The sequence below is a fragment of the Triturus cristatus genome, chromosome 3_2 (assembly GCF_964204655.1).
Source record: "Triturus cristatus chromosome 3_2, aTriCri1.1, whole genome shotgun sequence".
Classification (NCBI taxonomy): Eukaryota; Metazoa; Chordata; class Amphibia; order Caudata; family Salamandridae; genus Triturus; species Triturus cristatus.
Genome location: NC_140584.1, coordinates 620,535,438 through 620,561,156, shown reverse-complemented (window position 1 = coordinate 620,561,156; position 25,719 = coordinate 620,535,438). Strand labels below are relative to the sequence as shown.

The 25,719-nt window shown below is 49.9% G+C and overlaps 1 protein-coding gene across 5 annotated transcripts in view; it reads left to right on the top strand.

Moving 5' to 3' along the window:
- The window catches only part of SYT7 (synaptotagmin 7), an 807,051-nt gene that overhangs the window by 537,664 nt on the left and 243,668 nt on the right, over positions 1 to 25,719 (top strand). For all 5 annotated transcript variants that reach the window (XM_085648533.1, XM_085648532.1, XM_085648534.1 and 2 more), the window contains one exon: positions 3,199 to 3,567. In XM_085648533.1, the coding sequence (XP_085504659.1) occupies positions 3,199 to 3,567 (369 nt within the window). The remainder of the gene's footprint in view (positions 1 to 3,198; positions 3,568 to 25,719) is intronic.

The window sequence follows — 25,719 nt, the reverse complement described above, 5'->3', positions numbered from 1 at the left end:
TGTTTTCACTGTGAGTGTGTGTGTATATACAAATAATTTACACATTGCCTCTGAGATAAGCCTGACTGCTCGTGCCAAGCTACCAAGGGTGTGAGCTGGGGTTAGCTTAGCTGTGTGACTGTCGTACCCTGACTCGACTTAGGGTCCTTACTTGGGCAGGCTGCAAATCACTGCCAACTAGAGACCCCATTTCAAACACACAGTAAAAAAAATCATGGCATAGGAAAATGTGGCATTTTGCTGATACATGGGACTGTGCCATCCTCAGAGGATGGTCTCAGTGTCAAAAGCCTCAAACCAAACTTTAGAGCCATCATTATAAGTGGTCAGGTGTTTGGGCCAATATTTATGACAGCCAACAAAATCTGAGTCTGGTGGGATGGAATTTATTGGATATAAAAAATAACTCCAAGTTAAAGAATTTGGTCCTGAAAAAGGGAAATACCACTCAGATTTTGGTGTTTAACGCACCAAAATCTGCATGTCCCAATATTTAGTGAGCATTTTACACATTATCAATTCCAGCAGGTTTGACCTTCCGAAATTTATCAGTTTAAAACTGCTGCAGTGCTGTATTAGCAGCAAAACTCTTAATTGCAATAATCTCAATAACAGAAGTTAGCACACTCCTCAATTAACTGAGCTACTCGTAACGAGGCCATGGCTATTCGACTCTGCAGCTACAGAGAGAGACAGTAAGTCCTGCCATGGCATGATAAACGTCAATGGGAAAAATACCACCTTACACATCAACATGCTTCGACTGTTAGATACAGATTGCCGTGGTGAGATCTTCAATGACTCAGCACTTCCGAATGTCATGGAAGTGCAAGTCATGTTTTTTGAGGCCTCAAACCTACCCTCTACACCATGCCACTGGCTTATCAAAGCTCCAGAAAAGTTATTTCCGTGTTTCAGCCTCTAGCAGAGACCTTCATAATGATCAAGAGGTTATGTTCCAAATCTCACCAGTCATCAGTTGATATGCACCGGATTCCTCCACACGATAATCAGTTTCAAAACGTCCCACTAACTAGTTTACGCTTCTTTTTAATATGAGTGAACTAAGTATTCGTTTTAATAAAGAAACTCCCAGGCCTACCATGTCCATGTGGATGGATCACAGACATCAAAAACTAGCATTTTCTGTGCATTTCTCTCGCAGATGAGGTCTCCACAAATATTCAGAAGGGTGACCTGTCACCCAGTACTGATCCTCTCTCGGTGTTTCAGCCAAAAAGAAGAGGCCAGATATTTTCGGGCTGACTCTTGCCTTCACAATGACAATCAGTTAGATTTGTACACAAGCAGACACCAATAATACTGGATACCAGTGAACACACTAGAGAATATCTGCAGGTCCGCGTTAAGTGGGAGTTCAACCACTAGAATAACAAAGTACCCCACCTTACAGTACCATGAGACACAACGCTCAGGTGGAGAAACAACATTGAGAAAACTTATAGAAGGAATTTGTCAAACTGACAGGAATGTACCCCCATGGAATCCACAAATCCTAGCACCCGAATTTTCAGGGATCGGGGCTTTTGTAGCACATGTTAATAACGCCCATCAGCAACTAGAGTAGCCTCTGTGGCCCGTCTGTGCACAGTGACCGGTGCAAAAACATTGAAGGTGGAATCATGGACGCCCAAGAGCGGTGATACACCAGATGTCTACTGAAGAACCACCATACATGAACATACATGACTTCCCCTTGTGCTATGATTACTCTGTGTTTGCATGTGGGTGCTGTTTTTCTCTGCCCCGTGGCTGCTCCATGATAAGGCGTGTGTGGCTGCCCTCTGGGTTGGCGCTTCGGGAGGTGCTCTGTGACCTCTGGGTTCTCGATGTGTCTGTGACTGGGAATGCCTGAGGGAACAGCCAACACCGGGATCTAGGCGTGCTCTGATACCCTGGTCATCTCCGAGTTACTCACTCTGGTAGTTTGGGTATTTCCATTTTCTCTAGAGCAGCTTGTGCGGGTGGTTTTTCGTATTTTGATCTGAGTGCCTACCTGGCAGGATGTGGTTCTTCGCTGCCTGTGGATGGAAGTTGTACAGGCTGAGATCCTGTAGGGTAAAGCCCTGCCTCGTGCCCAGCATCCACAGTGATTTGGTTAAGGTTGGCGAGGACCTCGTGCTCAGATGACTACCTTGTACATTTGGGTTCAGCAGTGCTGTGGAAGTCATGAGACTGGCTACACTAGCTGAACTCTGACGTCACCTATAGAGCAGCTGGGATGGGTCATATGTGCAGTAGAGGAGATGGGGCAGGGCAGGCCATGACTTTCGAGAAAGAAGTGTCGGGTGCCCTAGGTGGATGGGGCAGGGAGGACGAAACCCCTTGGAATAGTCGCTCCATGTACCTTAGCTCCAGCAGTCCAATAAATTCAACAAAGCCCTTTGAATGAGTGTAGGTAGCAGTACGATGCCCAGGTTATATTTGGTGGTTGCTTATGGAAAATTCCAGGACAATCAATGTTTTAGGACTTGTCCCTCTCCCTGTCGTTTAGAGGTGGCAGACAGGGAGCCTTGCCCAAGGTGGCTGTCTGCAGGGACACACTTGCTGCCAGAAGAGTGCCAGACCCCCAGGTGCATCTGGTGCATTCTTCTAGGTGTTCTTGTGATGGCAAACCTTCTTGGCATTTCTTTCTTTGTGCTCTCTCTTGATAAACCACTCTTGGACTCTTGGTGCTCTTGCCTTTGTGCTTTCTTCTTCGGCGTCTCGATTTGTTGCTCACTTCTTTGCACTTACTTGTTAGCGCTCCCTTCCTAGTATGCATATCTTGGCGCTCCTTTCCTTGTTCTCCCTTCTTGGCGCTCCCTTTGCTGTGGCACCCTTCTAGGCGCTACCTTTCGCTTGCTCCTTTCGTAGTGCGGCCCTACTCGCGCTCCCTTCCCAGACCACACATTCCAGCGCCCGTTTCTGGTGCTCCCTGTATGGGGAATCCCGGCTTCCCTTGCTGGCGCTCCCTTCCTGGCGCTTCCTTAGTCAAGATCCGGTCCAACCCTCTTCATGCTCCTGTCCTAATGCTGCTAATTTAGCACTCCTATCAAAGCACTCCCTCCAAAGGTACCCCAGCCCGTGTGCACCAGGGATGCTTTCTTACAATTGGCTATCCTCTGTCTAACTCTTATGTGTTTCTTTCCTTCACTTCCCTTCCATCTCTCTCCTTTCATGCCATCATTCCCCAAGTTTTGAGGAGCCCACCCTGCCGGCTGCCACCACCCTTCAGCACATCTCTACTTCAGCTGCAGACCCAAAGTGCCAGCGCCCACGGACATTGCTACGGCAGCAGAGTCTGCAACAGCCCCTCAGCTACCAGCAGAAGCCCTTCCATGTGCAACCAACCACCAGCCAGAGCCTGGGTCAACTCCAGCTCCAGCCTAACTCAACAGGCAGCAACCCACGGCCTCCGCGCAGTGGCCCAGGTCGACAAGGAAGCACAGCTGGATCCAAGTACCGCGGCGCCAGCAGTGGTGGACGCAGCCGCTCCACTCCAGGCAGTTGGGACTATGTGGTGGGTCAGGTCCGGAATCGTGGCATGGACATGAAGTCTTTCCTGTAAGTCTGGCTATCCTCTACCTGCTTCAGCTTTCCCTTGTCTCTTGTAGTCATCATCAGTTCTTTATCCTCAGGCACTCTTGCATGTCTGCATCTTTGCATGCTGGTCCCCATCATCTGTGATATTTCCTCACCATGTAGGGCGCATGTTCACACTGTATCATATCTCCTTCTGTTGCTTCATGCATGTCTTAGGTAAGCCCGTTCCATGAATGATATTGTCATACCTCAATGTGTCAGCCCAAGAAGAGACAACTGCAGGTATCAGGTGTCCGTGCAAGTCTAGAAAAACTTTCAGTTGCCAGGTGTGTCTGTATCAGACAGAAGAGATGTTTTCAATAATCATATGTGTCTAATCCAGAACAGACATTTTGAGAGTATCTGGTGTATTTGCTCCAGAACAGATAACTTGAAGTCTCAGCTGCACTTGCTCCAGAAAAGACATCTTAAGATCTCACACAGAGGTGCTTTCACAGACACCCAATGCTTCTCTGTATCTCCCATAATCATGCCTGGACAAACACCTGATTGCCAACCTGCTCAATATCACATTATTACATGGGAGGTGCGCGGTATGGCCACGCCGGCCAAGTGTTACCGCATTTATGCATACCTCAAATGCCGGCACGCCCACATTGCCATGCTCCAGGAGACCCATCTCACCCATAAGGGGCGCGCTATATGAAGAGGGCAGACCTACGGGACCACTATGTCGGCCTAAGCGAGGGGCGTGCTCATATGGATCGTCCCAAGGCTTCCCTTTGCCCTGGATAATCAGCAGGTTGACACAGACGGGTGGTATGTGATACTGGGGGGGACACCTAGACAGGGGTTCCCCTTACCTTGTTGGTTCTTTATGCCTCAAACGCCAACCAAGTGGGGTTTTTAGATGTACTTACCCCAGCACTCTTCCATGACCTGCTCAGCCCTGGGCTCTGGGGTGGCGATTTAATTGTGTGCCTGACTTACCGCTCTACTCCCCCCCGCATGCAGCGGTCAGCACCCGCACTGCATATCAGTTTGACCAATGGCGCACGCATATGCACTTAGACAACACTTGGAGCATGGGGCACCCGCATGATCAAGAATACCTTTTTACTCTCCAGTACATGATGTACACAGTAGGATTGATCTCTTCTTGTGCACGGTCCATATTTTCCCCCTGATCGTCCAAGTGGAATACCTGATGCGTTCCTTGTTGGGCCACTGCCCCCTGCTACTCACTTTGCGTTGGAACAAACAACACCCCGCCATACTCACTTGGCGGCTGCATGTTGAGGCTCTTTCTGATCCTCCCTTTTGCAAGGCTCTGACACAATGTCTCACTCGATATTTCGGGAAAAACAATGGTTCTGCCTTGTCCTGCGCCCTGGAGTGGGATGCTCACGAGGTTATTGTTCACGGCCACTGCTTGGTGGCCTCCTGGGGTATTTGGCGATGCTTGACTGAAGACCTTGTCAGTATTGAGCGGGATCTGTGCTCCCTGGAAATACTGGTTGCCATCACCTGTCCAACTTCGGTGGCTGCTGGTACAGCGAGGCGGAGGCATCCTTGAGTCCACATGACTATCGGAGGATGGCGGCCTTACACCGTGCCCAGGGCAATCACTCCAGCTAATCGTTGGCATGGCATGTTCGCGAAGAACAGCACTGCACTCCCATTGGGGTGCATGGTCTGCATTACACGCGCTCATTGCCTCCAAGTTGGCCATCAATGCAGCCTTCTATGATTACAACGAGGGATTGTACGTGGCATCAGCTCCCTCATCTCCTGCAGTGCACTGAACATGCAGAGCTCCTACAGATGGAGGAGATTTGTGCAGCTATTTCCAAGATTGTACGGAATAAGAACTGGCACTGACGGCCTGCAGAACGAGTATTATGCCACCTTTTCTGCGCAGACCGTCCAGCACCTACTGGCTATGTTTAATTAGGCCAAGGACCAGTGTGGGCGTCCAAACTCTCTCTGAGAGGCCCTGATTCTTGTCCTTCCAAAACCCGGCCTTGCTCCATTAGATGTCAGGTCATATCGCCCCTTTTCACTGTTGAACCTGGACTACAAGATATTCGTTTGCTTCCCATCACTCATTCACCTATACATGACTATTAGTCCGGCTTTATACCAGTTCGAACACATTTATCAACATTCGCCAGTAACTGCGCCTAATACATAGCACTCCCCTGGAGGCTTTGAACCAAGTGACTCTATCATCGGACATTGAAAAGGCCTTTGATTCTCTGGGGTGGGATTTTCTCTTTTCGACCCCTACTGATAGGGGGTTTGGCCCTGGGTATGCACCCTGTACACAGACCCACCCGCACTGGTGAAGACTGGCCAGGTGAGATTGTACAGATTTAGCAATCAACGGGGCACCCGCCAGGATTGTCCACAATCCCCACTCATCTTTGCTTTGGCCATTGAGCCACTTGTTTGTTGCCTGCATAACCAAGCATGTGACTGGGTATTCCTGAGTTAGGCATTCATGACATCATATCGCTGTATGTGGATGATGCCCTCGTCTACCTCCGAGATGTTGAGGCCATTCTCCCTGACCTCATGTGCCTATGGGAAGATTTTCGGGACGCGTCAGACCTACGGGTGAACTGGCCCAAATCCTGCTTATTCCCCCTGGTGCTGCGCCCAGCACCGCACAGGACTGAGACGGCAGGTATGCGCCTTCATTGATGTTACAATCCCTTCAAATATTTGGGAGTGCAGATTTATCACACCGAGAGGGACCTTCATGAAGGCAATCTTTACAGAGCAGTTGGTTCTAGCCACCTATCCATTCCCTTTTGGCGTTCACTACCTCTGTCCCCAATGGGTCACATAGCCATATCCAAAATGTTGGTGCTGCCTCGTTACTGTATTTTTTTGCAGCCCTGCCGTTCGTGCTTTCATGGAGTTTTTCCCGGATGCTTGATAGCCTATTACTTGAGCTGATATGTAGTGGTGGTCGTCGGCGTGTTGCCTTGACCATGATGCAGTGCTCGCTGCTGGAGGGCGGACTTGGCACTCCCAACTTTGAACTTTACTATACAGAGGCACAGCTGCAGTGGCCAATGGCCTGGCTGTGTTCTGCTACCTGCCCAGAACTACCTCTTGTCCGAGCAGTGTTGAGTGGTGCGAGCATGTACACCTGGCTGTCCGACTACTCCATCTGTCTCCAGCATGAAAGGACCCAGATGGGGGTGGCCCGCGCTTGCTGGTACAGATTCATGCACTCTAGGGGTACCCACCTCCCGTGTTCACCAGTAATTGCCATTTGGGACCTGCTGAAATCCCAAGGGATGACATGGAGCACTGACAGGGATCTTTGAAGGGATGCAGCCATTGAGCAGTTAGGGGACCTTTATCTCGAGGGGTTCATCATGTCCTTTCAGGACATCATGGATACTTACAGCTTGACTACTGGTCAGTTCTTAACCTATTAAACTACAAAACGTGCGCTACGAGCCCCCTCGGGTGGTGGGCAAGAGGAGCCTCCCATTTTGGCGCTGCTGCATATGCTTTTGTACTCTGTTGGCACACGGCATGCGATTATCACTCTGTACACGGTGCTAAATGAGGCCTCATCAGACTGTGTGGAGGTTGTGTACCCAGGTGGGATGCAGTACTACAGCAGTCTCAGTCAGACAGGACCTGGTCCTGGGCACTTCAGATGGGCATGGGGATATCTTGCAACTCCAGGTTCAGGTTCACACAGTTCAACTATGTCCATCAGGCCTACACTGCCCTTCAATTAATTAAATGCATGTTTCCGATGCTTGCCCCTGCTTGCCCCCACCGCACATTACAGAAAGCAGGGTCCTACCACATGGTATGGGACCGGCATGGCACAAGGTGACTGCAACGGTGGGGGAGCTGGCAGCATATGCCCTCACTCCCACGCTTTCATCCCACCCGCACAAAAGGTGGCAAGCACTTGCATAGATTCATTGACCTTGCCTTTGTTCTGTTCAGAAGCCAGATGACCGTGGCCTGGAAGGTGCCAGTCCCACCTGATCTCCAGCGCTGGCTCCATGACCTATTGGCATGGACTCGGGCAGAGGCTCACAACCTCCAGTGGCTCCTGAGGCAGTGGGTTTTCCCGCACGGGTGGCAAGTTTCAGGAGACCTTTCTGCCTAATGTGGAAGCCAAAAATGATGAGCTCCCCTTCGAGTCTGTACTTACCCAACTGGCATTCAAAACGGAATATGTTGGCACACACAGGGGTGAGTGGCTCCCACGCAACGTGTGAGGAATACTGGATCTTGTAGCTATCCGATCCGATCCGATCCGATCATGTGCACTGAGGCACATCCCTCAGTGCCCACGACTGCTTCCCCTGTATCTATGGCGTCTCCATCGCCAGTCCCTTCCTGGATTGGTGCCCCTCTCTGCCCTGCCCTTATGGGACATGACCATACATACTATTTGCTCTTCACACTTGGTGAGCGCCCCTCTGGGCTGTTTCCCTCCCTCTTCATATATGACTTGACTCCTCACTTCTTCCATGCAGCCTCATGAGCTTGTTTGCTTTGTTCTGACGTTTTGTTTGGTATGACAGTGTTTATCAATGTCATTCTCAAAATGGGCACATTTGTGCCCTTGTTTATATTGGTCGATAAATGACTTTTGCATGTGCCGCATGTTACAGCAATTCTCTGCCTGATGCCATGAATCTAGCAGCTGTTTCACCCTATGCATAAAGCCTAATAAACACATTTAAAAAAGGATCTCACACAAAGGCACCTTCACACCTCTGCTCTGTGTGGCCCCCAGGAGCGATACCATCGGGGCCCAGGTGTGGAGCGTGGATGAGTTTGCTTCATGAGAACTATCTTGCGGTTTTCCGTTGTCAGAACCAGAAGGTAGTTCTTCAGATCCCAGGCCTTTCTTCCTGCTCCAGTGGAACAACGTCACTCCTGGAGTGCGGTTGTCCGAGCAGGGTAACTTTAGGTTCCAGTGTTTGCTCCAGTAATTGGAGTTATCAGCAAATGTTGCTTGTTTCTTCTCTAGGCACATACGGTCAGTCAGTGATGTCTCTTCTCTTTATATCCTTGCAAGAACAAAGGTATTGAGGTTTCTTCTCTTTATATCCTTGCAAGACCAAAAGTATTCTAAAAATAAATGTCTCACTCACAAAAATGTGCTCGATTTTTTTCTTCAGTATATTTTCTTTAAAACAGTATAGACCTAATTTTGAGTTTGGAGGTATATGAACATCTTTCAGTTCTCTTAATGCGGAGCATGTTGCCTCCAAAATACAGATAGTAGTTTTAGTACATGTTCTAAAACTATTTGATTATGTGTAAAATGAGTCTTTTCCTCATAACTGTTACCATCCATCAATAGTAGCACTACACATGCCTGATAGGTATTCTACTGTGTAGATATCTTGAGATGACATATGTCTCTCATAGGGTAAATACACCCGAGCACAATCACAGGTGTAAAACGGGACTCCTATATTGAGGACACCAGTCGCTGACGGCATGAAGCGCGGGTCGAGGGGTCGGGCGGGGTTCACGAGGGGGTGGTGGGGAGGAATTTAATTTTTTTAAAAAGAAATAATAATAAACTTACCTTCCTGGTTCCCGCGCCATTTCTGCTCCTGGCCGGGTCCTGTAGAACAGGAAGCAAGCAGCCTCCCTCCCCTTGCCTAAGCCAATCACAACGCTGCAATAGCAGCGTTGTTATTGGTGGGGACGTCGCCCGGCCGGGCGCCTATGCGGAGGCCATTTTCTCCATGTAGGCTGCATGCAGTCTACATGGAGAAAACGGAGAGTGCGCATGACCGGTTTGGTTGGCCCTAGAGGGCCGACCAAACAGTCAGGGCCCACAGAATTGGGTTAGCCACTCCTCCCCTGCCCTCCAGCAGACCCGCCCGTCCCCAACCAAACCCTTCTGCTTTCTCACAGTGCGAGAAGCAGAAACATAAAATGGTAGTTTTACCATTTTATGTTTCTGCTACTCGCACTGCGAGAAAGCAGTGGGGCGGCACTCCCCCGCCCTAATGGAGGAGCCGCCCCTGGAGGACACTGAGGTTCTCAGGTGTATTCCTTACACTGAAGCTGACCGAAGTGGCAGATGTGTCTGCTCTAGTGAAAGCACACTCAGGCATCAGATATCTCTCCACCCTAATACGCCAGATGTTCCTCTTCCAGTAAAGACACCACAAAGTCCACTCCATCGAAGGTCAGTTGAAGGAAGTGCCAACTTCCTCTCTCTGTGAGAGGTCACCTGTAGGAAACACACACTCATCCTTCAGTGAAGACGTTGGCGGGTGTCAGATGTGTCTCTACTAAAGAAAACCCTCTCAGATGCCAGATGTGTCTCTTCCAGTGAAGACACTAGCAAATGCTATATGTATCGTCTGTAGTACAGATACTGTCAGATAAGGTCTTGCGAGGAAAACACTCACCAGAGGTAGGTCCTTCAGTAAAGACAGTAGCAGGCACCAGCTGCCACCTCTGCTGAAAAACAATTTAGTGGCAGGTGTGTTTCTTCCAGTGAAGATGTTCAGGTGCCAGAGGTCTTTCCTCCAACGAACTCACCACAAATGCCAGATGCTTACCTACCAGTGAAGATGCACTCTGGTGTTAGGTTTTTTCCTCCAGTGAAGAGACTATAATGTTCCTACATAAAAGACACTGCAGGTGCAAGATGTGTCTCTTCAAAAAAGACACCACAGGTGTCAGATGTGTCCCTCCATTGAAGACACTGCGGGTGCCAGGTGTGTGTCTCCAACAAAGACACAGCAGTTGCCAGATGTGTGTCTCCAGTGAAGACACAGCAGGTGGCAGATGTGTGTCTCCTGTGAAGACACTGCAGGTGCCAGATGTGTCTCTCCAGTGATGACACAGCAGCTGGCAGATGTGTCTCCTGTGAAGACACCGCAGGTGCCAGGTGTGTCTCCAGCGAAGACACCGCAGGTACCAGATGTGTCTCTCCAGTGAAGACACTGCAGGTGCCAGGTGTGTGTCTCCAGCAAAGACACTGCAGGTGCCAGATGTGTGTCTCCAGTGAAGACACCGCAGGTGCATGAAGTGTGTCTCCAGTGAAGACACCGCAGGTGCCAGGTGTGTGTCTCCAGCGAAGACACCACAGGTGCCAGATGTATCTGTCCAGTGAAGACACTGCAGGTGCCAGGTGTGTGTCTCCAGCAAAGACACCGCAGGTGCCAGATGTGTGTCTCCTGTGAAGACACTGCAGGTGCCAGATGTGTCTCCAGTGAAGACACCACAGGTGCACGGTGTGTGTCTCCAGTGAAGACACCGCAGGTCACAGGTGTGTGTCTCCAGCGAAGACACAACAGGTGCCAGATGTGTCTCTCCAGTCAAGACACCACAGGTGCCAGATGTGTCCCGCCAGTAAAGACCCCGCAGGTGTCAGATGTGTTCCCCTATGGAAGACACTGCAGGTGCCAGATGTGTCTCTGCAGCGAAGACACCGCAGGTGCCAGATGTGTGTCTACAGTAAAGACACCGCAGGTGCACGATGTGTCTCCAGTGAAGACACCAAAGGTGCCAGGTGTGTCACCAGTGAAGACACCGTTGGTGCCAGATGTGTCTCTCCAGTGAAGACACAGCAGGTGGCAGATGTGTCTCCTGTGAAGACACCGCAGGTACCAGATGTGTCTCTCCAGTGAAGACACTGCAGGTGCCAGGTGTGTGCCTCCAGCAAAGACACTGCAGGTGCCAGATGTGTGTCTCCAGTGAAGACACCGCAGGTGCACGAAGTGTGTCTCCAGTGAAGACACCGCAGGTGCCAGGTGTGTGTCTCCAGCGAAGACACCACAGGTGCCAGATGTATCTGTCCAGTGAAGACACTGCAGGTGCCAGGTGTGTGTCTCCAGCAAAGACACCGCAGGTGCCAGATGTGTGTCTCCTGTGAAGACACTGCAGGTGCCAGATGTGTCTCCAGTGAAGACACCACATATGCACGGTGTGTGTCTCCAGTGAAGACACCGCAGGTCACAGATGTGTGTCTCCAGCGAAGACACAACAGGTGCCAGATGTGTCTCTCCAGTCAAGACACCACAGGTGCCAGATGTGTCCCTCCAGTAAAGACCCCGCAGGTGTCAGATGTGTTCCCCTATGGAAGACACTGCAGGTGCCAGATGTGTCTCTGCAGTGAAGACACCGCAGGTGCCAGATGTGTGTCTACAGTAAAGACACCGCAGGTGCACGATGTGTCTCCAGTGAAGACACCGAAGGTGCCAGGTGTGTCACCAGTGAAGACACCGTTGGTGCCAGATGTGTCTCTCCAGTGAAGACACAACAGGTGGCAGATGTGTCTCCTGTGAAGACACCGCAGGTGCCAGATGTGTGTCTCCAGTGAAGACAGCTCAGGTGCCCGATGTGTGTCTCCAGTGAATACACTTCAGGTGCCAGATGTGTCTGCAGTGAATACACTGCAGGTGCCAGATGTGTCTCCAGTGAAGACACCGCAGGTGCCAGATGTGTCTGTCCAGTGATGACACCGCGAATGCCAGATGCTTTTCTACCAGTGAAGACACCTCATGCATCAGATGCGTCTCTCCAGTAAAAGACACCGCAGGTGCCAGATGCGTCTCTCCGGTAAAAGACACCGCAGGTGCCAGATGTGTCTCTCCAGTGAAGACACCGCAGGTGCCAGATGTGTCTCTCTAGTGAAGACACCGCAGGTGCCAGATGTGTCCATCCAGTGAAGACCCCACAGGTGTCAGATGTGTCCCTCCAGTGAAGACCCCACAGGTGTCAGATGAGTCCCTCCAGTGAAGACCCCACAGGTGTCAGATGAGTCCCTCCAGTGAAGACACAGGTGTCAGATGAGTCCCTCCAGTGAAGACCCCACAGGTGCCAGATCTGTCCCTCCAGTGAAGACCCCACAGATGTCGGATGTGTCTCTCCAGTGAAGACAGCGCAGGCGCCATGTGTTACCCCCTGGCTTCCGTTTAGGGGCTGTGACAGGTTGGCACACACGGTGGATGGAGGCTGGCTTATTGCTATGGCAGCTGCTCGGTGTTGTGGTGGCCCGCCAACCAGTGCGGCTTCTCCTCAGCTCTGATGGTCGGGCACAGTTAATAAACAACACCCTTCAACGCAGGAAACAAAATGAGCATTGCTAGGGCACTTAGATCCAACCAAACCAAGAATGCAATTAGGCTAAAGCACATGTTTGGAAAAAACTCACCGGCCTTACAATAATAAGCTCCCGTCGGCCCCCAGAATAAAGAAAAGCGGGGAGTTCATTGACGGGTAGCAGAGTGGGATTCAGTCATCAGTAACCAGCCAAAAGCCGTATGTATAATAATAACCGAAAGGGTCGTAAACGGGTAAGCGGCAATGCGTGCAGCGCGTGGGCAGTGCAGTGGCGCAGCCAGTTTGTCACCGGCCCTAGTGCAAGAAAGGAAATGGGCCACCTGCCGCTGATCGAGCTGTGAAATAGAGCAATACACTGGGTTCAGTGGGCCCCGGTACCACGGCACCTGCTGCATGAATGGAAGCTACGACCCTGGGTCTGCGGCGTTACGCAAAACGGGGCCACCTAGCAGAATATGACGAGGGACTGTGTGTGGGGGTAGATAACGTCATATCCTAGCATCCTTTTTCCAGCCACGCATCTTTTCTTCTTGACTCTTAAAAGTCGCATCGATGTGTATGGGGAGAGAGGCGTCTATGTGCCCACTCGAATCAGCAGGCAGCTTCCAAGGAATTCTGTGGGCCGGCTAGGATCAGCAGGCAGCTTCCAAGGAATTCTGTGGGCCTGCTTAGGGTAGCAGGAAGCTTCCAAGGAATTCTGTGGGCCGGCTAGGATCAGCAGGCAGCTTCCAAGGAATTCTGTGGGCCTGCTTAGGGTAGCAGGAAGCTTCCAAGGAATTCTGTGGGCCTGCTAGGATCAGCAGGCAGCTTCCAAGGAATTCTGTGGGCCTGCTAGGATCAGCAGGCAGCTTCCAAGGAATTCTGTGGGCCTGCTTAGGGTAGCAGGAAGCTTCCAAGGAATTCTGTGGACCTGCTCGGATCAGCAAGCAGCTTACAAGAAATCCTGTGGGCCTGCTTGGATAGGCAGGCAGTTTCTAAGTAATTATGAGAATTCTGTACGCCCGCTCATATCAGCAGGCAGCCTTTAAGGAACTCTGTGTGCTCCTCGGATAAGCAGGTAGCTTTCAAGGAATTCTCTGCCCCTCCTCGGATCAGCAAGCAGTTACCAAGACATTCTGTCCAGCTGCTCAGCTCATCAAGCAGCTTCCAATAAAGACTGTGCACCTGTTCGGATCAGAAATAATGATGTGACCTGCTTGGACCAGCAGGCAGCTTCCAAGGAAGTCTGTGCGCCTGCCACGTTCACTAGGCAGCCTCTACGGATGAAACTCTACGCTCCTGCTCGGATCGGCTGGCAGCGACGCGTCCAGAGTATTCTGTGAGCCTGCTCGGATCATTGGATGACTGTCCTAAAGACATTCTGCGAGGCGAGCTGAGAGCTCACCGCACCTGCCTGTGCAAACCCCTCTCTGAAGCCCCCACAAGTGTTGTGTGATCTCAGACACCTCACCTCTCCGTGCCCCCCTGCTTCTCCTTACCCCCGAAAAGGCATATGCGAGGTTAAGGCAGATGCGTTGTTCAGGCATGCGTGGTTACGCTTGCGGCATTCCGGGATGCGTGGCTGTTCCTGCGTTATTCCCGGCGTCCCCCTCTCTCCCCCCCCCCCCCACCCCATAGTAATGCTGCACTCCTCTCGCGCCCCGCAACGGCGGGATGTCACTCAGAATTGCAAAGGGGCTCGAGTGATGCGACACCCCCAGCTACTCGTGACTTCAGCCCAAACACTCTCTCCTCTAGGACTTGTAGTTTTACTTTTCACACAGCATGTGACGCACCATGTTATGTGGGCTAAAAATCAAGGTTAGGCTGAAGGTGTCTCACACAGGTGTCACTGACAGCTGTGCCCACCAGCAGTGGCTGAGAGTGGCATGGTGTGCCTGTCATTCCAGGTGGGCACATGGCACTAATTACACACCTAACCCTGCAGGGGCTGCATGCACAAGTCTCGACTCGTGGTGGTGGAGTGAAACGCGCCCATACATGCCTACTCTCGGGTTGAAGTTAGATGTGGCGGTGTCTGGGTTCATGAAAGGGATTGTCTACTGTCACTTGAACACTCCGGGCACAGGAGTGTACACCCCTAAACCCCTGGAGGGCTCGTTTTCACCCCTCGGGCTCATGGTTCCATTGGGGCAGGCAAAAACATTTATGGCTGGAAAATCGAACACCTGCAGGGAAGCCTTCGAAGGCTGCGTTCTCTCCCTGACTGTCCTAAGGGGGGTTTGTTTACTCTGTTTTCTGAAGAGCTCCCTGAAGGTTCACCGAAAACAACGTCAACATGTGTTTGTGGCTGGATGAGGGGGAGACGGGGCAATGGCAGGATATTCCAAAGTTATGCTGTATTTTGATAGGCCAGATGGAGTGGGAGAGAGCGGAACAAAGGTGTGGCAGCCCTATTTGCGTTTCTATGTTTTGTAGGGGAAATATCAGATATCTGTTCCTATTTCCCAGCTGTACCACCCTGGTATGCTGTTTTACCAACATCAGAAGCTGTAACCTTGAGGTTTCACATGCCCTATCTCCAGCAGGTGTATTAACATACCAGTGCCAGCTGTACTAAGAAACAATTTACCAAAAGTGACCACAATTTAAGCACCGACTTTGTGTGAATCAGTTCTTATTTGTGAAACAACTAATGCACTTACTGGTCGGTTTGCAAAATCGTGTAAACCAACGAAGTCAGTGTAAATCTCAAAGAATGCACTTACCATCCGTAGAAGCACCAGTCTCCAAGGTCAGAGCCTACCCAATCAGTTACAGGGAGGAAAACAGACCTGCGGAGGTAATACAAATTTTGTATGAAAAGCCCTCACTCACCAACCTGGTTGGTGACATGCTTCATCATCGGGCCCCACTGGGCATGGCCGAGTGCCATCCCAGTGTGCTACAACGCCAGGTTACTGCGGAGCGGGATTGTGTGTGGTGATAGTGAATTTAAAATTCCCAATTGAGTCAAAAAAGTATTTTATTTGTTTTGCTAATTGGAAAATTAAAACATAATAAAAAGGAGTGATGGTCAAAAAAATAACAGACCGGATTCACTCCGTGGCGGTCAACATGTTTCTGCCTTTATGTGTAGTTTACAGGCTTTCTTCAGGACCAGAGTGGAAGTGTGGGTGCCCCGGTGGTGTGAACGCACTAAGGTTCACCCTCCCGTGGGCTGCTGTGTGAAAAATAATATAAAACACAGGGAAAAATCCGCCAAAAACTATAATGGTGGAGAGAAACGAGTTTATTTGTGAGGCTAGACTGTTCGTCGCCTCAGGGATCCCGGGGGAGAGGTGCGAGCAAATATGGCACACCGCCCTCGCTGCTCGGCACCCGTTAGGAACCTACACCGCCTCAAGCCACCGGGTCCCCGGACCCGGTGGCTTGAGGCGGTGTAGGTTCCTAACGGGTGCCGAGCAGCGAGGGCGGTGTGCCATATTTGCTCGCACCTCTCCCCCGGGATCCCTGAGGCGACGAACAGTCTAGCCTCACAAATAAACTCGTTTCTCTCCACCATTATAGTTTTTGGCGGATTTTTCCCTGTGTTTTATATTATTTTTCACACAGCAGCCCACGGGAGGGTGAACCTTAGTGCGTTCACACCACCGGGGCACCCACACTTCCACTCTGGTCCTGAAGAAAGCCTGTAAACTACACATAAAGGCAGAAACATGTTGACCGCCACGGAGTGAATCCGGTCTGTTATTTTTTTGACCATCACTCCTTTTTATTATGTTTTAATTTTCCAATTAGCAAAACAAATAAAATACTTTTTTGACTCAATTGGGAATTTTAAATTCACTATCACCACACACAATCCCGCTCCGCAGTAACCTGGCGTTGTAGCACACTGGGATGGCACTCGGCCATGCCCAGTGGGGCCCGATGATGAAGCATGTCACCAACCAGGTTGGTGAGTGAGGGCTTTTCATACAAAATTTGTATTACCTCCGCAGGTCTGTTTTCCTCCCTGTAACTGATTGGGTAGGCTCTGACCTTGGAGACTGGTGCTTCTACGGATGGTAAGTGCATTCTTTGAGATTTACACTGACTTCGTTGGTTTACACAATTTCCCTCGAGGGGATCAGTCGTGTTATTGCCCTTCCTCTTTCGTTGTTACTTTGCGGTTTGCAAAATCACCATTTGGAATGTGTCAATTCGAGCCACCTCATCCCAATTCATGAGGCAAATTGCAACTCCTTCCAACGGGATGCTATCAGGTACGGTGGCCGGCTCGCGTCAACACACCACTATGTCTGTGAATTCATTTAAATATAAATGTATTTTTAATGCAGCCTGTATTCCTTAAAGAAAGCAGTATTACATTTACAAAAAAATTACTTTAAAAAAAGTATGTTTGAGTTGCCATTAATCCCCTGACAACTCCCAAACAACTTGTTTCTAACATTCCCAAAGGGGAATGAGTCCCAAGGGGTCCCCTCTCCCTTTGCAAATAGTCAGTAACCTATCAAAGGTGATGTCCAAAACTGGGGTCACAGACCATTGAGACATCGCTTCACGAATTGCAGTGTGAAAGGGACGCCCTAAATATATCGCTTCCAAATTGAGACTCGTTCTGCATTTCTAAACCCATTTTGTGATTTGATAAGAATTTCCCCAATCGCAAAATGGGATTAGTACATTTAAGAAAGTAATTTAGTGATCATAACCCTGTGATGTAGGCTTTACACCTGCTTCAAGGCTTCGTAAATCTGGCCCCGCGCTATTTACTGGCCTTGGAGCCTGTGCTGTGCACACACAATTCAGATCACAGCAAAAGGTGCTCGGCGCCTCCCACCCCAGAGATCTTATTGGGATTGCACCCTCGAACCTAAAAGCCACAGTTTTCGTTGGCATGTGCTCAACTCTCTCAGCTATTACCAGCTTATCCTAACACCAGAGGCCTGAATGCTTGACTTGCTCTTAGGAATGTTTGCCTGATTGCAGAAGCTTATAAAAGCGTGCAAGCGCTAAGAAGAAACTGGCAATCTCTGTGTAGAACATTTTGCGTAAAACACTTAAGGTACTGAATAAAAGGTGTTGCCACTGTTAGTGTACTTAATGTTACTCATTTTTATCAACCACAGAATAATGAAATGCTGATCGGCTGCTCAAGAATTTGAAATTGTGGAGGAAATCTGCAGGCTGAGCAGCTCTCTGCAAATAAGGTTTAAACCTCGAAGTATTTTGCCAGAAAAAGGATCTTTGTTGCGCTTCCTCCTGGAGCGCGTTGAGCCGGGTTGATTATTAATCGCGCTCTGCTTGTCTCGGCAGTCAGTAAGGAGACGCCATCACGCCCTGCAGCTCAGAACAAACTAACCTGAGGAAAGCACACGAGACCGGATGTGTCAGCTGGGAGCCAGTGCTTTGTGCAAATCAGGAGAGATGTGCATTGTTAGAGTTCTGTGAATGCCTCAGCACTTGTGCGACAGTGCATGATACAAGCACAGGGGTGCATTGTTAGAGTTCTGTGAATGCCTCAGCACTTGTGTAATAGTGCACGATGCAAGGACAGGGGTGCATTGTTAGAGTTCTGCAACTGCCTCAGCACTTGTGCAACAGTGCACGATGCAAGGTCAGAGGTGCATTGTTAGAGTTCTGCAAATGCCTCAGCACTTGTGGAACAGTGCACGGTGCAAGGACAGGGGTGCATTGTTAGAATTCTGCGAATGCCTCAGCGCTTGTGCAACAGGGCACGATGCAAGGACAGAGGGGCATTGTTAGAGTTCTGTGAATGCCTCAACACTTGTGGAACAGTGCACGGTGCAAGGACAGGGGTGCATTGTTAGAGTTCTGCGAATGCCTCAGCACTTGTGTAATAGTGCACGATGCAAGGACAGAGGTGCATTGTTAGAGTTCTGCGACTGCCTCAGCACTTGTGGAAGAGTGCACGATGCAAGGACAGAGGTGCATTGTTAGAGTTCTGTGAATGCCTCAGCGCTTGTGTAATAGTGCACGATGCAATGACAGAGGTGTATTGATAGAGTTCTGCGAATGCCTCAGCGCTTGTGCAACAGTGCACGATGCAAGGACAGAGGGGCATTGTTAGAGTTCTGTGAATGCCTCAACACTTGTGGAACAGTGCACGGTGCAAGGACAGGGGTGCATTGTTAGAGTTCTGCGAATGCCTCAGCACTTGTGTAATAGTGCACGATGCAAGGACAGAGGTGCATTGTTAGAGTTCTGCGAATGCCTCAGCACTTGTGCAACAGTGCACGATGCAAGGTCAGAGGTGCATTGTTAGAGTTCTGCGAATGCCTCAGTGCTTGTGCGACAGTGCACAATGCAAGGACAGAGGTGCATTGTTTGAGTTCTGTGAATGCCTCAGCACTTGTGCAACAGTGCACGATGCAAGGACAGAGGTGTATTGATAGAGTTCTGCAAATGCCTCAGCGCTTGTGCAACAGTGCACGATACAAGGACAGAGGTGCATTGTTAGAGTTCTGCGAATGCCTCGGCGCTTGTGGAAGAGTGCACGATGCAAGGACAGAGGTGCATTGTTAGAGTTCTGTGAATGCCTCAGCGCTTGTGTAATAGTGCACGATGCAAGGACAGAGGTGCATTGTTAGAGTTCTGCGAATGCCTCAGCACTTGTGCAACAGTGCACGATGCAAGGACAGAGGTGCATTGTTAGAGTTCTGCGAATGCCTCAGCGCTTGTGCGACAGTGCACGATGCAAGGACAGAGGTGCATTGTTTGCGTTCTGCGAATGCCTCAGCGCTTGTGCGACAGTGCACGATGCAAGGACAGAGGTCCATTGTTTGAGTTCTGCGAATGCCTCAGCACTTGTGCAACAGTGCACGATGCAAGGACAGAGGTGCATTGATAGAGTTCTGCGAATGCCTCAGCACTTGTGCAACAGTGCACGGTGCAAGGACTGAGGTGCATTGTTAGAGTTCTGCGAATGCCTCAGCACTTGTGCAACAGTGCACGATGCAAGGACAGGGGTGCATTGATAGAGTTCTGCGAATGCCTCAGCACATGTGCAACAGTGCACGGTGCAAGGACAGGGGTGCATTGTTAGAGTTCTGCGAATGCCTCAGCACATGTGCAACAGTGCACGATGCAAGGACAGGGGTGCAGTGCATTTGCATTGCAAAAGCTTTGAATGGGCCTTAATACTGCCATACTAGAGAGCAGGCGTTTAAGGGAAGAGATCCGTTGTGAGAGTTTTGATGACGTCATGGTACTGGGGTCAAATGCCCACTGTGGGCAAGACAGGGATGCATCACAGGAACTCTTAGGACTTCGAGGTATTCAGAAGCCCGTGAGGTGGAACTGTGAGAGCAGGGCGATGCATCGGTACCAGCACACTTGTCCATAATGCGGATCGCAATGGAAGGCCACGGTGAGACCCTTGTAGATATCGTAATATTGCTACACTATGGGCAGCTGGAACACAGGACTGAGAAGCATTGTACGAGCTTCGCGGATGGGTCAGCGTTAGAATAGCTGTGTCTGAGGCAAGCCAGGCTGGAGACCACTTCAATCTCTCAGTAATTGTGTATCAGTGGCAGTGCAGGACAAAATAAATCTTGTTTATTTACATTACTGCTACCACAATTACTTATTAATTTTCAGAATATCATAATTCCTCCCAATGTCACTCAGTAAACGTCCCCACTGCTTACTCCGGTCCCTCGCGTCGTCTCAGCATACAACTCAGTTGGACAAACTGTATTTCTTTTCAGGCACCCCACCCCTCTGTGCCAACGCACTATGGTACGGCCCTGCATGGGTCTTGTCACTCTGTCGGGGAGCTGAGTGGATGGTGGGGAGTCTGGCGCGCGGCAGGCTGAGGAGGCGGGCCCTTTCCATGGGAACCGGCTCTCTAAAGATTTAGGCTGGGCCCGGTGCCAGTTCCTGGTGTTTGCTCTGGGTTTATGGCAATGTTTACTAGCAGCTCACAGCGGCTCCGTCATTCCACTCCCCGCCCTTCCACGAGTCTCCTCGCTGTCTGTGGCAAGGGTGGGAGGCCGGTCTATTCACCCGCCAGTCATGGGGTACTTCCGTGTGTGGCACCCATGGGACGGACTGTTGATATAGAGAGGTTGGACATAGCTTGTGGCGAGCCCTGTTCAACGCAAAGTAAAGACCTGCATGAACCCAGGCTCCTTTCAGCCGTGTGACGTCAGTAACGTCGTGGCCTGGTCACAGTACCCCGTCACAGCTAGCCGTTGGCAGTGCCCTTGAGGGCTATTATAGTCTCCGTCTTTAATGGGCGGAGCCGTTATCTAGGCCTGGCACTAACCTCCCTGGGCACAACCAGTCCGTAGGCGCTTGTCACTAACATCCCTGTTTTCTTGACACATCTAGTTTTTGGGGCCTGGCTCCAACATTCATGTTTCCTGAGCACATATAGTCTACAGTACTGGTACCAACCTCACTGATTCCCTGGCAGAGCTGGTTACTGTTCCCTTGCATTCGCCTTTTATCGTGGGCACCGTCTGTCTGAGAGCAGCCACTGGCCACTCTATTTTTTCTCTAGCTCAGAAAGTACCTGGGGTCAGCTGGCATTAACTTCAGCGCTTCCAGGTCCCACCTGTTCCCTGTGACTCTCACTAATGTCTTGTCTGGTCATAACTGGGCCATAGGGTCTTCCACCATGTTTCCTTGGCACAGTGGGTCCCTGTTAGTCGAGGCTCATTTTATTATCGTAGGCTCAACCAGAGGCTGGCGCCTGGCTGAACACTTACCTTTATAATGGGTACATTTAGAACCAGAGTCCTGAAGTTCATCTCCTGTTTTTCTGAGAACAGCCAATGCCTGCAGACATGCACTCGCCTCTCTGTTTCCTGGATTTAGCCAGTGTCTGGGCCTGCTGGACAGGCACCACCAGTCCCTGTGATCTGACACCATGAAGAAGTGCTTCATTTGTAAAAGAATGAGTGCCGGTGCCCAAAGCTGCACTCAGGCGCCCACAGCTAGTACTGTTAAATGGTGTTGCAGTGAATGCCAAGGCTTCGTAGCCTTGAATTCACCTGAGCCCTCTTTAATCCACTTCCAGACACTGCCTGCCTTTTATTTCACTCTTACCTGTCCCTGCATTCTTCCTTTGCGATATTTTTTCTGCCTTTCTCTTCCTCTTTCTCTCTTCCTCTCTCTTTCCCATTTGAGTGTTTTTCTTCTTGCGCTTGGTTAATATCTACTCTGCGAAAATGAGTGCTGGTCCCAAAAAATCGAGTGCCGGGGGATCCCACCAGCAACCACCGGCTCAAATTAAGCACTGCTGGGACCCCTGTGTCCTACATACAGCCAGACCATGAGGCCTGGCACTCCACCCTTCATTCCTGCGGGAATTTGGTGACCAGGGTGGTTTACTACTAAGCAGCAATCCAAGTCTTCAGTTGCTCAACATTAACTAACATCATTGTTGTTATTTTGCATTTACATGACGCACAATTGGCCAGGACCGTTTATCACAAGAGCCCAGTCAGTTCATGGGGTGTTGGCATTGGAGTGAAGGGGGCTGTGGCAAGAGATCCAAACCACACTTTTTTCTGCCTGTGACTGGCATCACAGATGTTCTTGATGCCCCACTTGATAAAAGCACAAGTGTTTGCAGCAGTGTGAGCATCTCTTCCAAAGAGCTAGGAAAATAATGAGCATGTTCGCAATGTCCTCGTGCTCCCCGCAGGGATGGACCTGCCAGCGCTCCTGGTCTGACAACATATGTAGTGCATTACAGCCCCATACGGAGAACACCTGTCTATAGAGAGAGTTACGGTGTTCAGGTCAGTTGACTTCCTGCCCTGTAGAAACTTGTATTTGGTAAGACACGGGTCAGTCCAGTGACTGGGGTCAACAGAAACGAGACCATGGCACGTGTGAAGCCAATCATTGAGGCTCCAGAATCAAACACATCAGGTTGGACAGTCCTAGAACAACTAGACAGAAGCATAGGCCATCGACACCAGGAGACACCAGACACAGATCCAAGATAAGAGCCAACCCAAACATGGGGCTCCCAGAAACAGACCAGGAGCCATGCTTTGGGTATCATAGAAGCAGGCAGAGTATCTTGGTCAGACCATGCATTATAGGCTTTAGAAAATAACTAAGATGTGGGCCAGCACAGGAGTTTTGTCTCTTCAATAAGAGGCCTGCAACTCGAACAACCCATTAGCTCACAGTCTTCAGAAACAGACTCTGGACATGAGTCAAACCAAGGGTTTGAGGTCTCCAAAAATAGAGCAGAGATAGGAGTCAGGCCAGATATTTGGGCTCTCCAGATACAGAGCTGGAACAGGAGCAAAGACTAATGTTTGGTGTGTCCAAAAACAGACTCAAAACATTGGTCAGTCCATTTATCAATTTATCACCCAAAGCTTTGGGGGTCTCCAGAAATAGACCAAGAGCACTGGGCATCAGAAACACTTGGGGTTGTCCAGCACAAGACACTTAAAAATGGTTGCAGGACAATTAGGAACAGAACGCCGGACAGTTCTAACAATGGGGATCACCAGAAACAGGCTCCTTGGTCTACTGACATATGACAGTCTCCAGAAAAAGACCAGAGACACAGACTAGACCAATATTTTGAGAGCTTCAGAACAAACTGATGTTATAGGTCAGTCTGAAGACAGTGTGCTTCAGGAATAAACTTGGGGCATTCATCATCCGAGCCAAAACTGACCAAAGACAGAAACAGACCAAGAACCTGAGTCAGCAAACACACCTGGTGCTATGGTCAGCTCACTGGTACCTTCATAGGTACAGATGAGCTCATGTTTTACTCCTGTTAGAGCAACATCTGGCTTATAGTCACAGCTGAAGGCACTCTTGAAATGCAGAGGTGGGCTTTCCACCCACAAGAAATGAATTAAGGACTGGTGACAAGTTGTTGCCATTACTAGTGCTTCCAGATTGTGGTGGGCACACAAGGCACATGGACACATGTTTGAAGGATGATATTTTGTATTTAGCATGTATGTGGCATGTTACTACCAGTGTTCGGCCCCCAATCACTGCTTTCCTTGTCCTGTTTGCCAAAAGCCAAGCTTGTATGCATGGTTAGCACAGTATGATCACTTTGCTTCAGTGATGGCTCCCAGGACATGTCCTTTCCATACCCCTAAACTCCTCCACTTTCCCTGAGATCATCAAGTAGCTGGTAGAGGCGGGAACTGGCCTTCCCTAATATATTTGCTGAAGAGACTGACATGCCTCCTCCTACTCCCTGGGGTGTCACCTTTATGCTCCGCCTGATAGCTCACATCGGAGCGTGATTGACAGGCGGGAAGCCTGCTAGCTGCTTGGCTTCAGATTCGATTACGGTACGGACGGTGCCCCGGGCAGCTTTCCGTCGTTTGTTCCAGGAAAAGGAGTGCTGACCCGTCCTGCCACCTAAACGCTGCTGAGTCTCTGAGGCGGGAAGACCACTGGAGCGCACCTGCTCTGTGGGCCTCGGTGCTGCGGGAGAAGCATTTCATCTGCATCCGCGCCGGGCCCAGCACTATTGTCCTCGTGGCAAGAAAAGAGCCACGGGCGGCGCGGAAGAGACGGCCGCTGCACAAAAGGGCCGAGACGGTCGGCACGGGCGTCCTGCTTTCAAATATGGCGCCGGCTTTTCATCCTTCTTTCTTTTCCTCTGAGCCGAGAGTGAGATATGTGGGAAAGAAAGGGTCAGCGAGAGCTTCCCTCTGAACGTATGTACGCATGAGGTAGAGGCATACATATCCACAGGCTCGAGTCAGGCGGGAGACTCACGATTTTAAAGCAAAAAAGACTTTACCCAAGGTGCTTCTGTGCATCGATGGCGCGAAAAGTTACCGTGCGATTCAGAGCGACACTCTGGCTTTACTGTAAAAAAAAAAAACTATCGAACTGCATATATATATTGCGCATGCTAAACCTACTGAAGTTTACAAAGAACAATAGAGAAGAACTTGCTAATTTTTCATACTAGGGCCTGCGATTCCGGCACTATTTTACATAAAGAATAAATGGGGTCAGCAGCATTTCCAAAGAGACGAGATTCTGGCGGGCCTCTATTTTTGTGCACAGTTGGGAAAGGCTCTGCCCCTAGCCTTGAAGTCCGCCTGCAATTTGACATACATGAGCAGCGCAGGCCACTCTAAGGGGCAATTAGTGGTGCCTTGACAGGCCGGTGCCTTTGAAAGGACTGCATGTCTGGAACATAGCCAGTCACATGTCAAGGCGCTCAGCGCGAATATTCAAGTAAACGAAAGGAAAATACTATTTATTTTAAGTGGTTTATGCACCTAGAAGAAATTTAGTTATGTGGTGCGTGCAATATAAATGTATATAAAGAAAATACCTAAATAAATTACGCACACCATGCAACTTTAATTGTTTTGGGCGCATCTCTGTATTCTAGGCACATTTCTCTTCTGTTTGCAGATTTCTATTGGTCAGTAGTGTGTTCAGTGTCTCTTCCCCTAGCAAAGAGGCAGTTACCATGCACATCGTCTTTGTGTGTGTTTCAACTATATTGTGATGTGCCTAGAGGCGACTCTCACTGTTTGCAGTGAAATCTGCTTGAAGAGGTGCAGGGCCCACTCCTTCTTACCATGCGACAGTGACCGCGGCAGTGCTCTGATGATACCTCACTCCCGTATACGATGGTTGTGTCCTTCTTTAGGGGGGATAAGAACTTAAGCGGTTTCTGGGTGCTAGTTTTACGCCATCCCGGTACTCTCACCTTTCACGCTCTCTCAGCTACCTCCTTTCCTCTCTGTGCCTTTGCTATTCTCTGTGCAAACCCTGCCCTCCAAAGATTGTTGAGTTTAAAGGTAAGCAAGATGATGTTAGAGGTTTGTTTGGTGATGTAAAAGGATGTCCTACAGAGGTTGGTTAAGTGAGGTCAGAGGTTAGCGAGAGAGATCAGCCTGTTCGTAGGTAAAGGCAGTAGTCAGCATAGTGAGGTCATAGAGGTCAACCATGAACGTCAGAGGTATACCCAGTATGATTAGAGTTCAACAAAGTGAAGCCAGAAGTTAGCCCAATAAGGTCAGAGGTTGATCAATAGACATAAGTACCGAGAGTTTAAAGAGAAGCTGAATTTGGCCAAACCTTGGTCATTAGAGGTTGCTATGGTGAAACTGATGGCCGGATAATGAAGTTGACAGATAG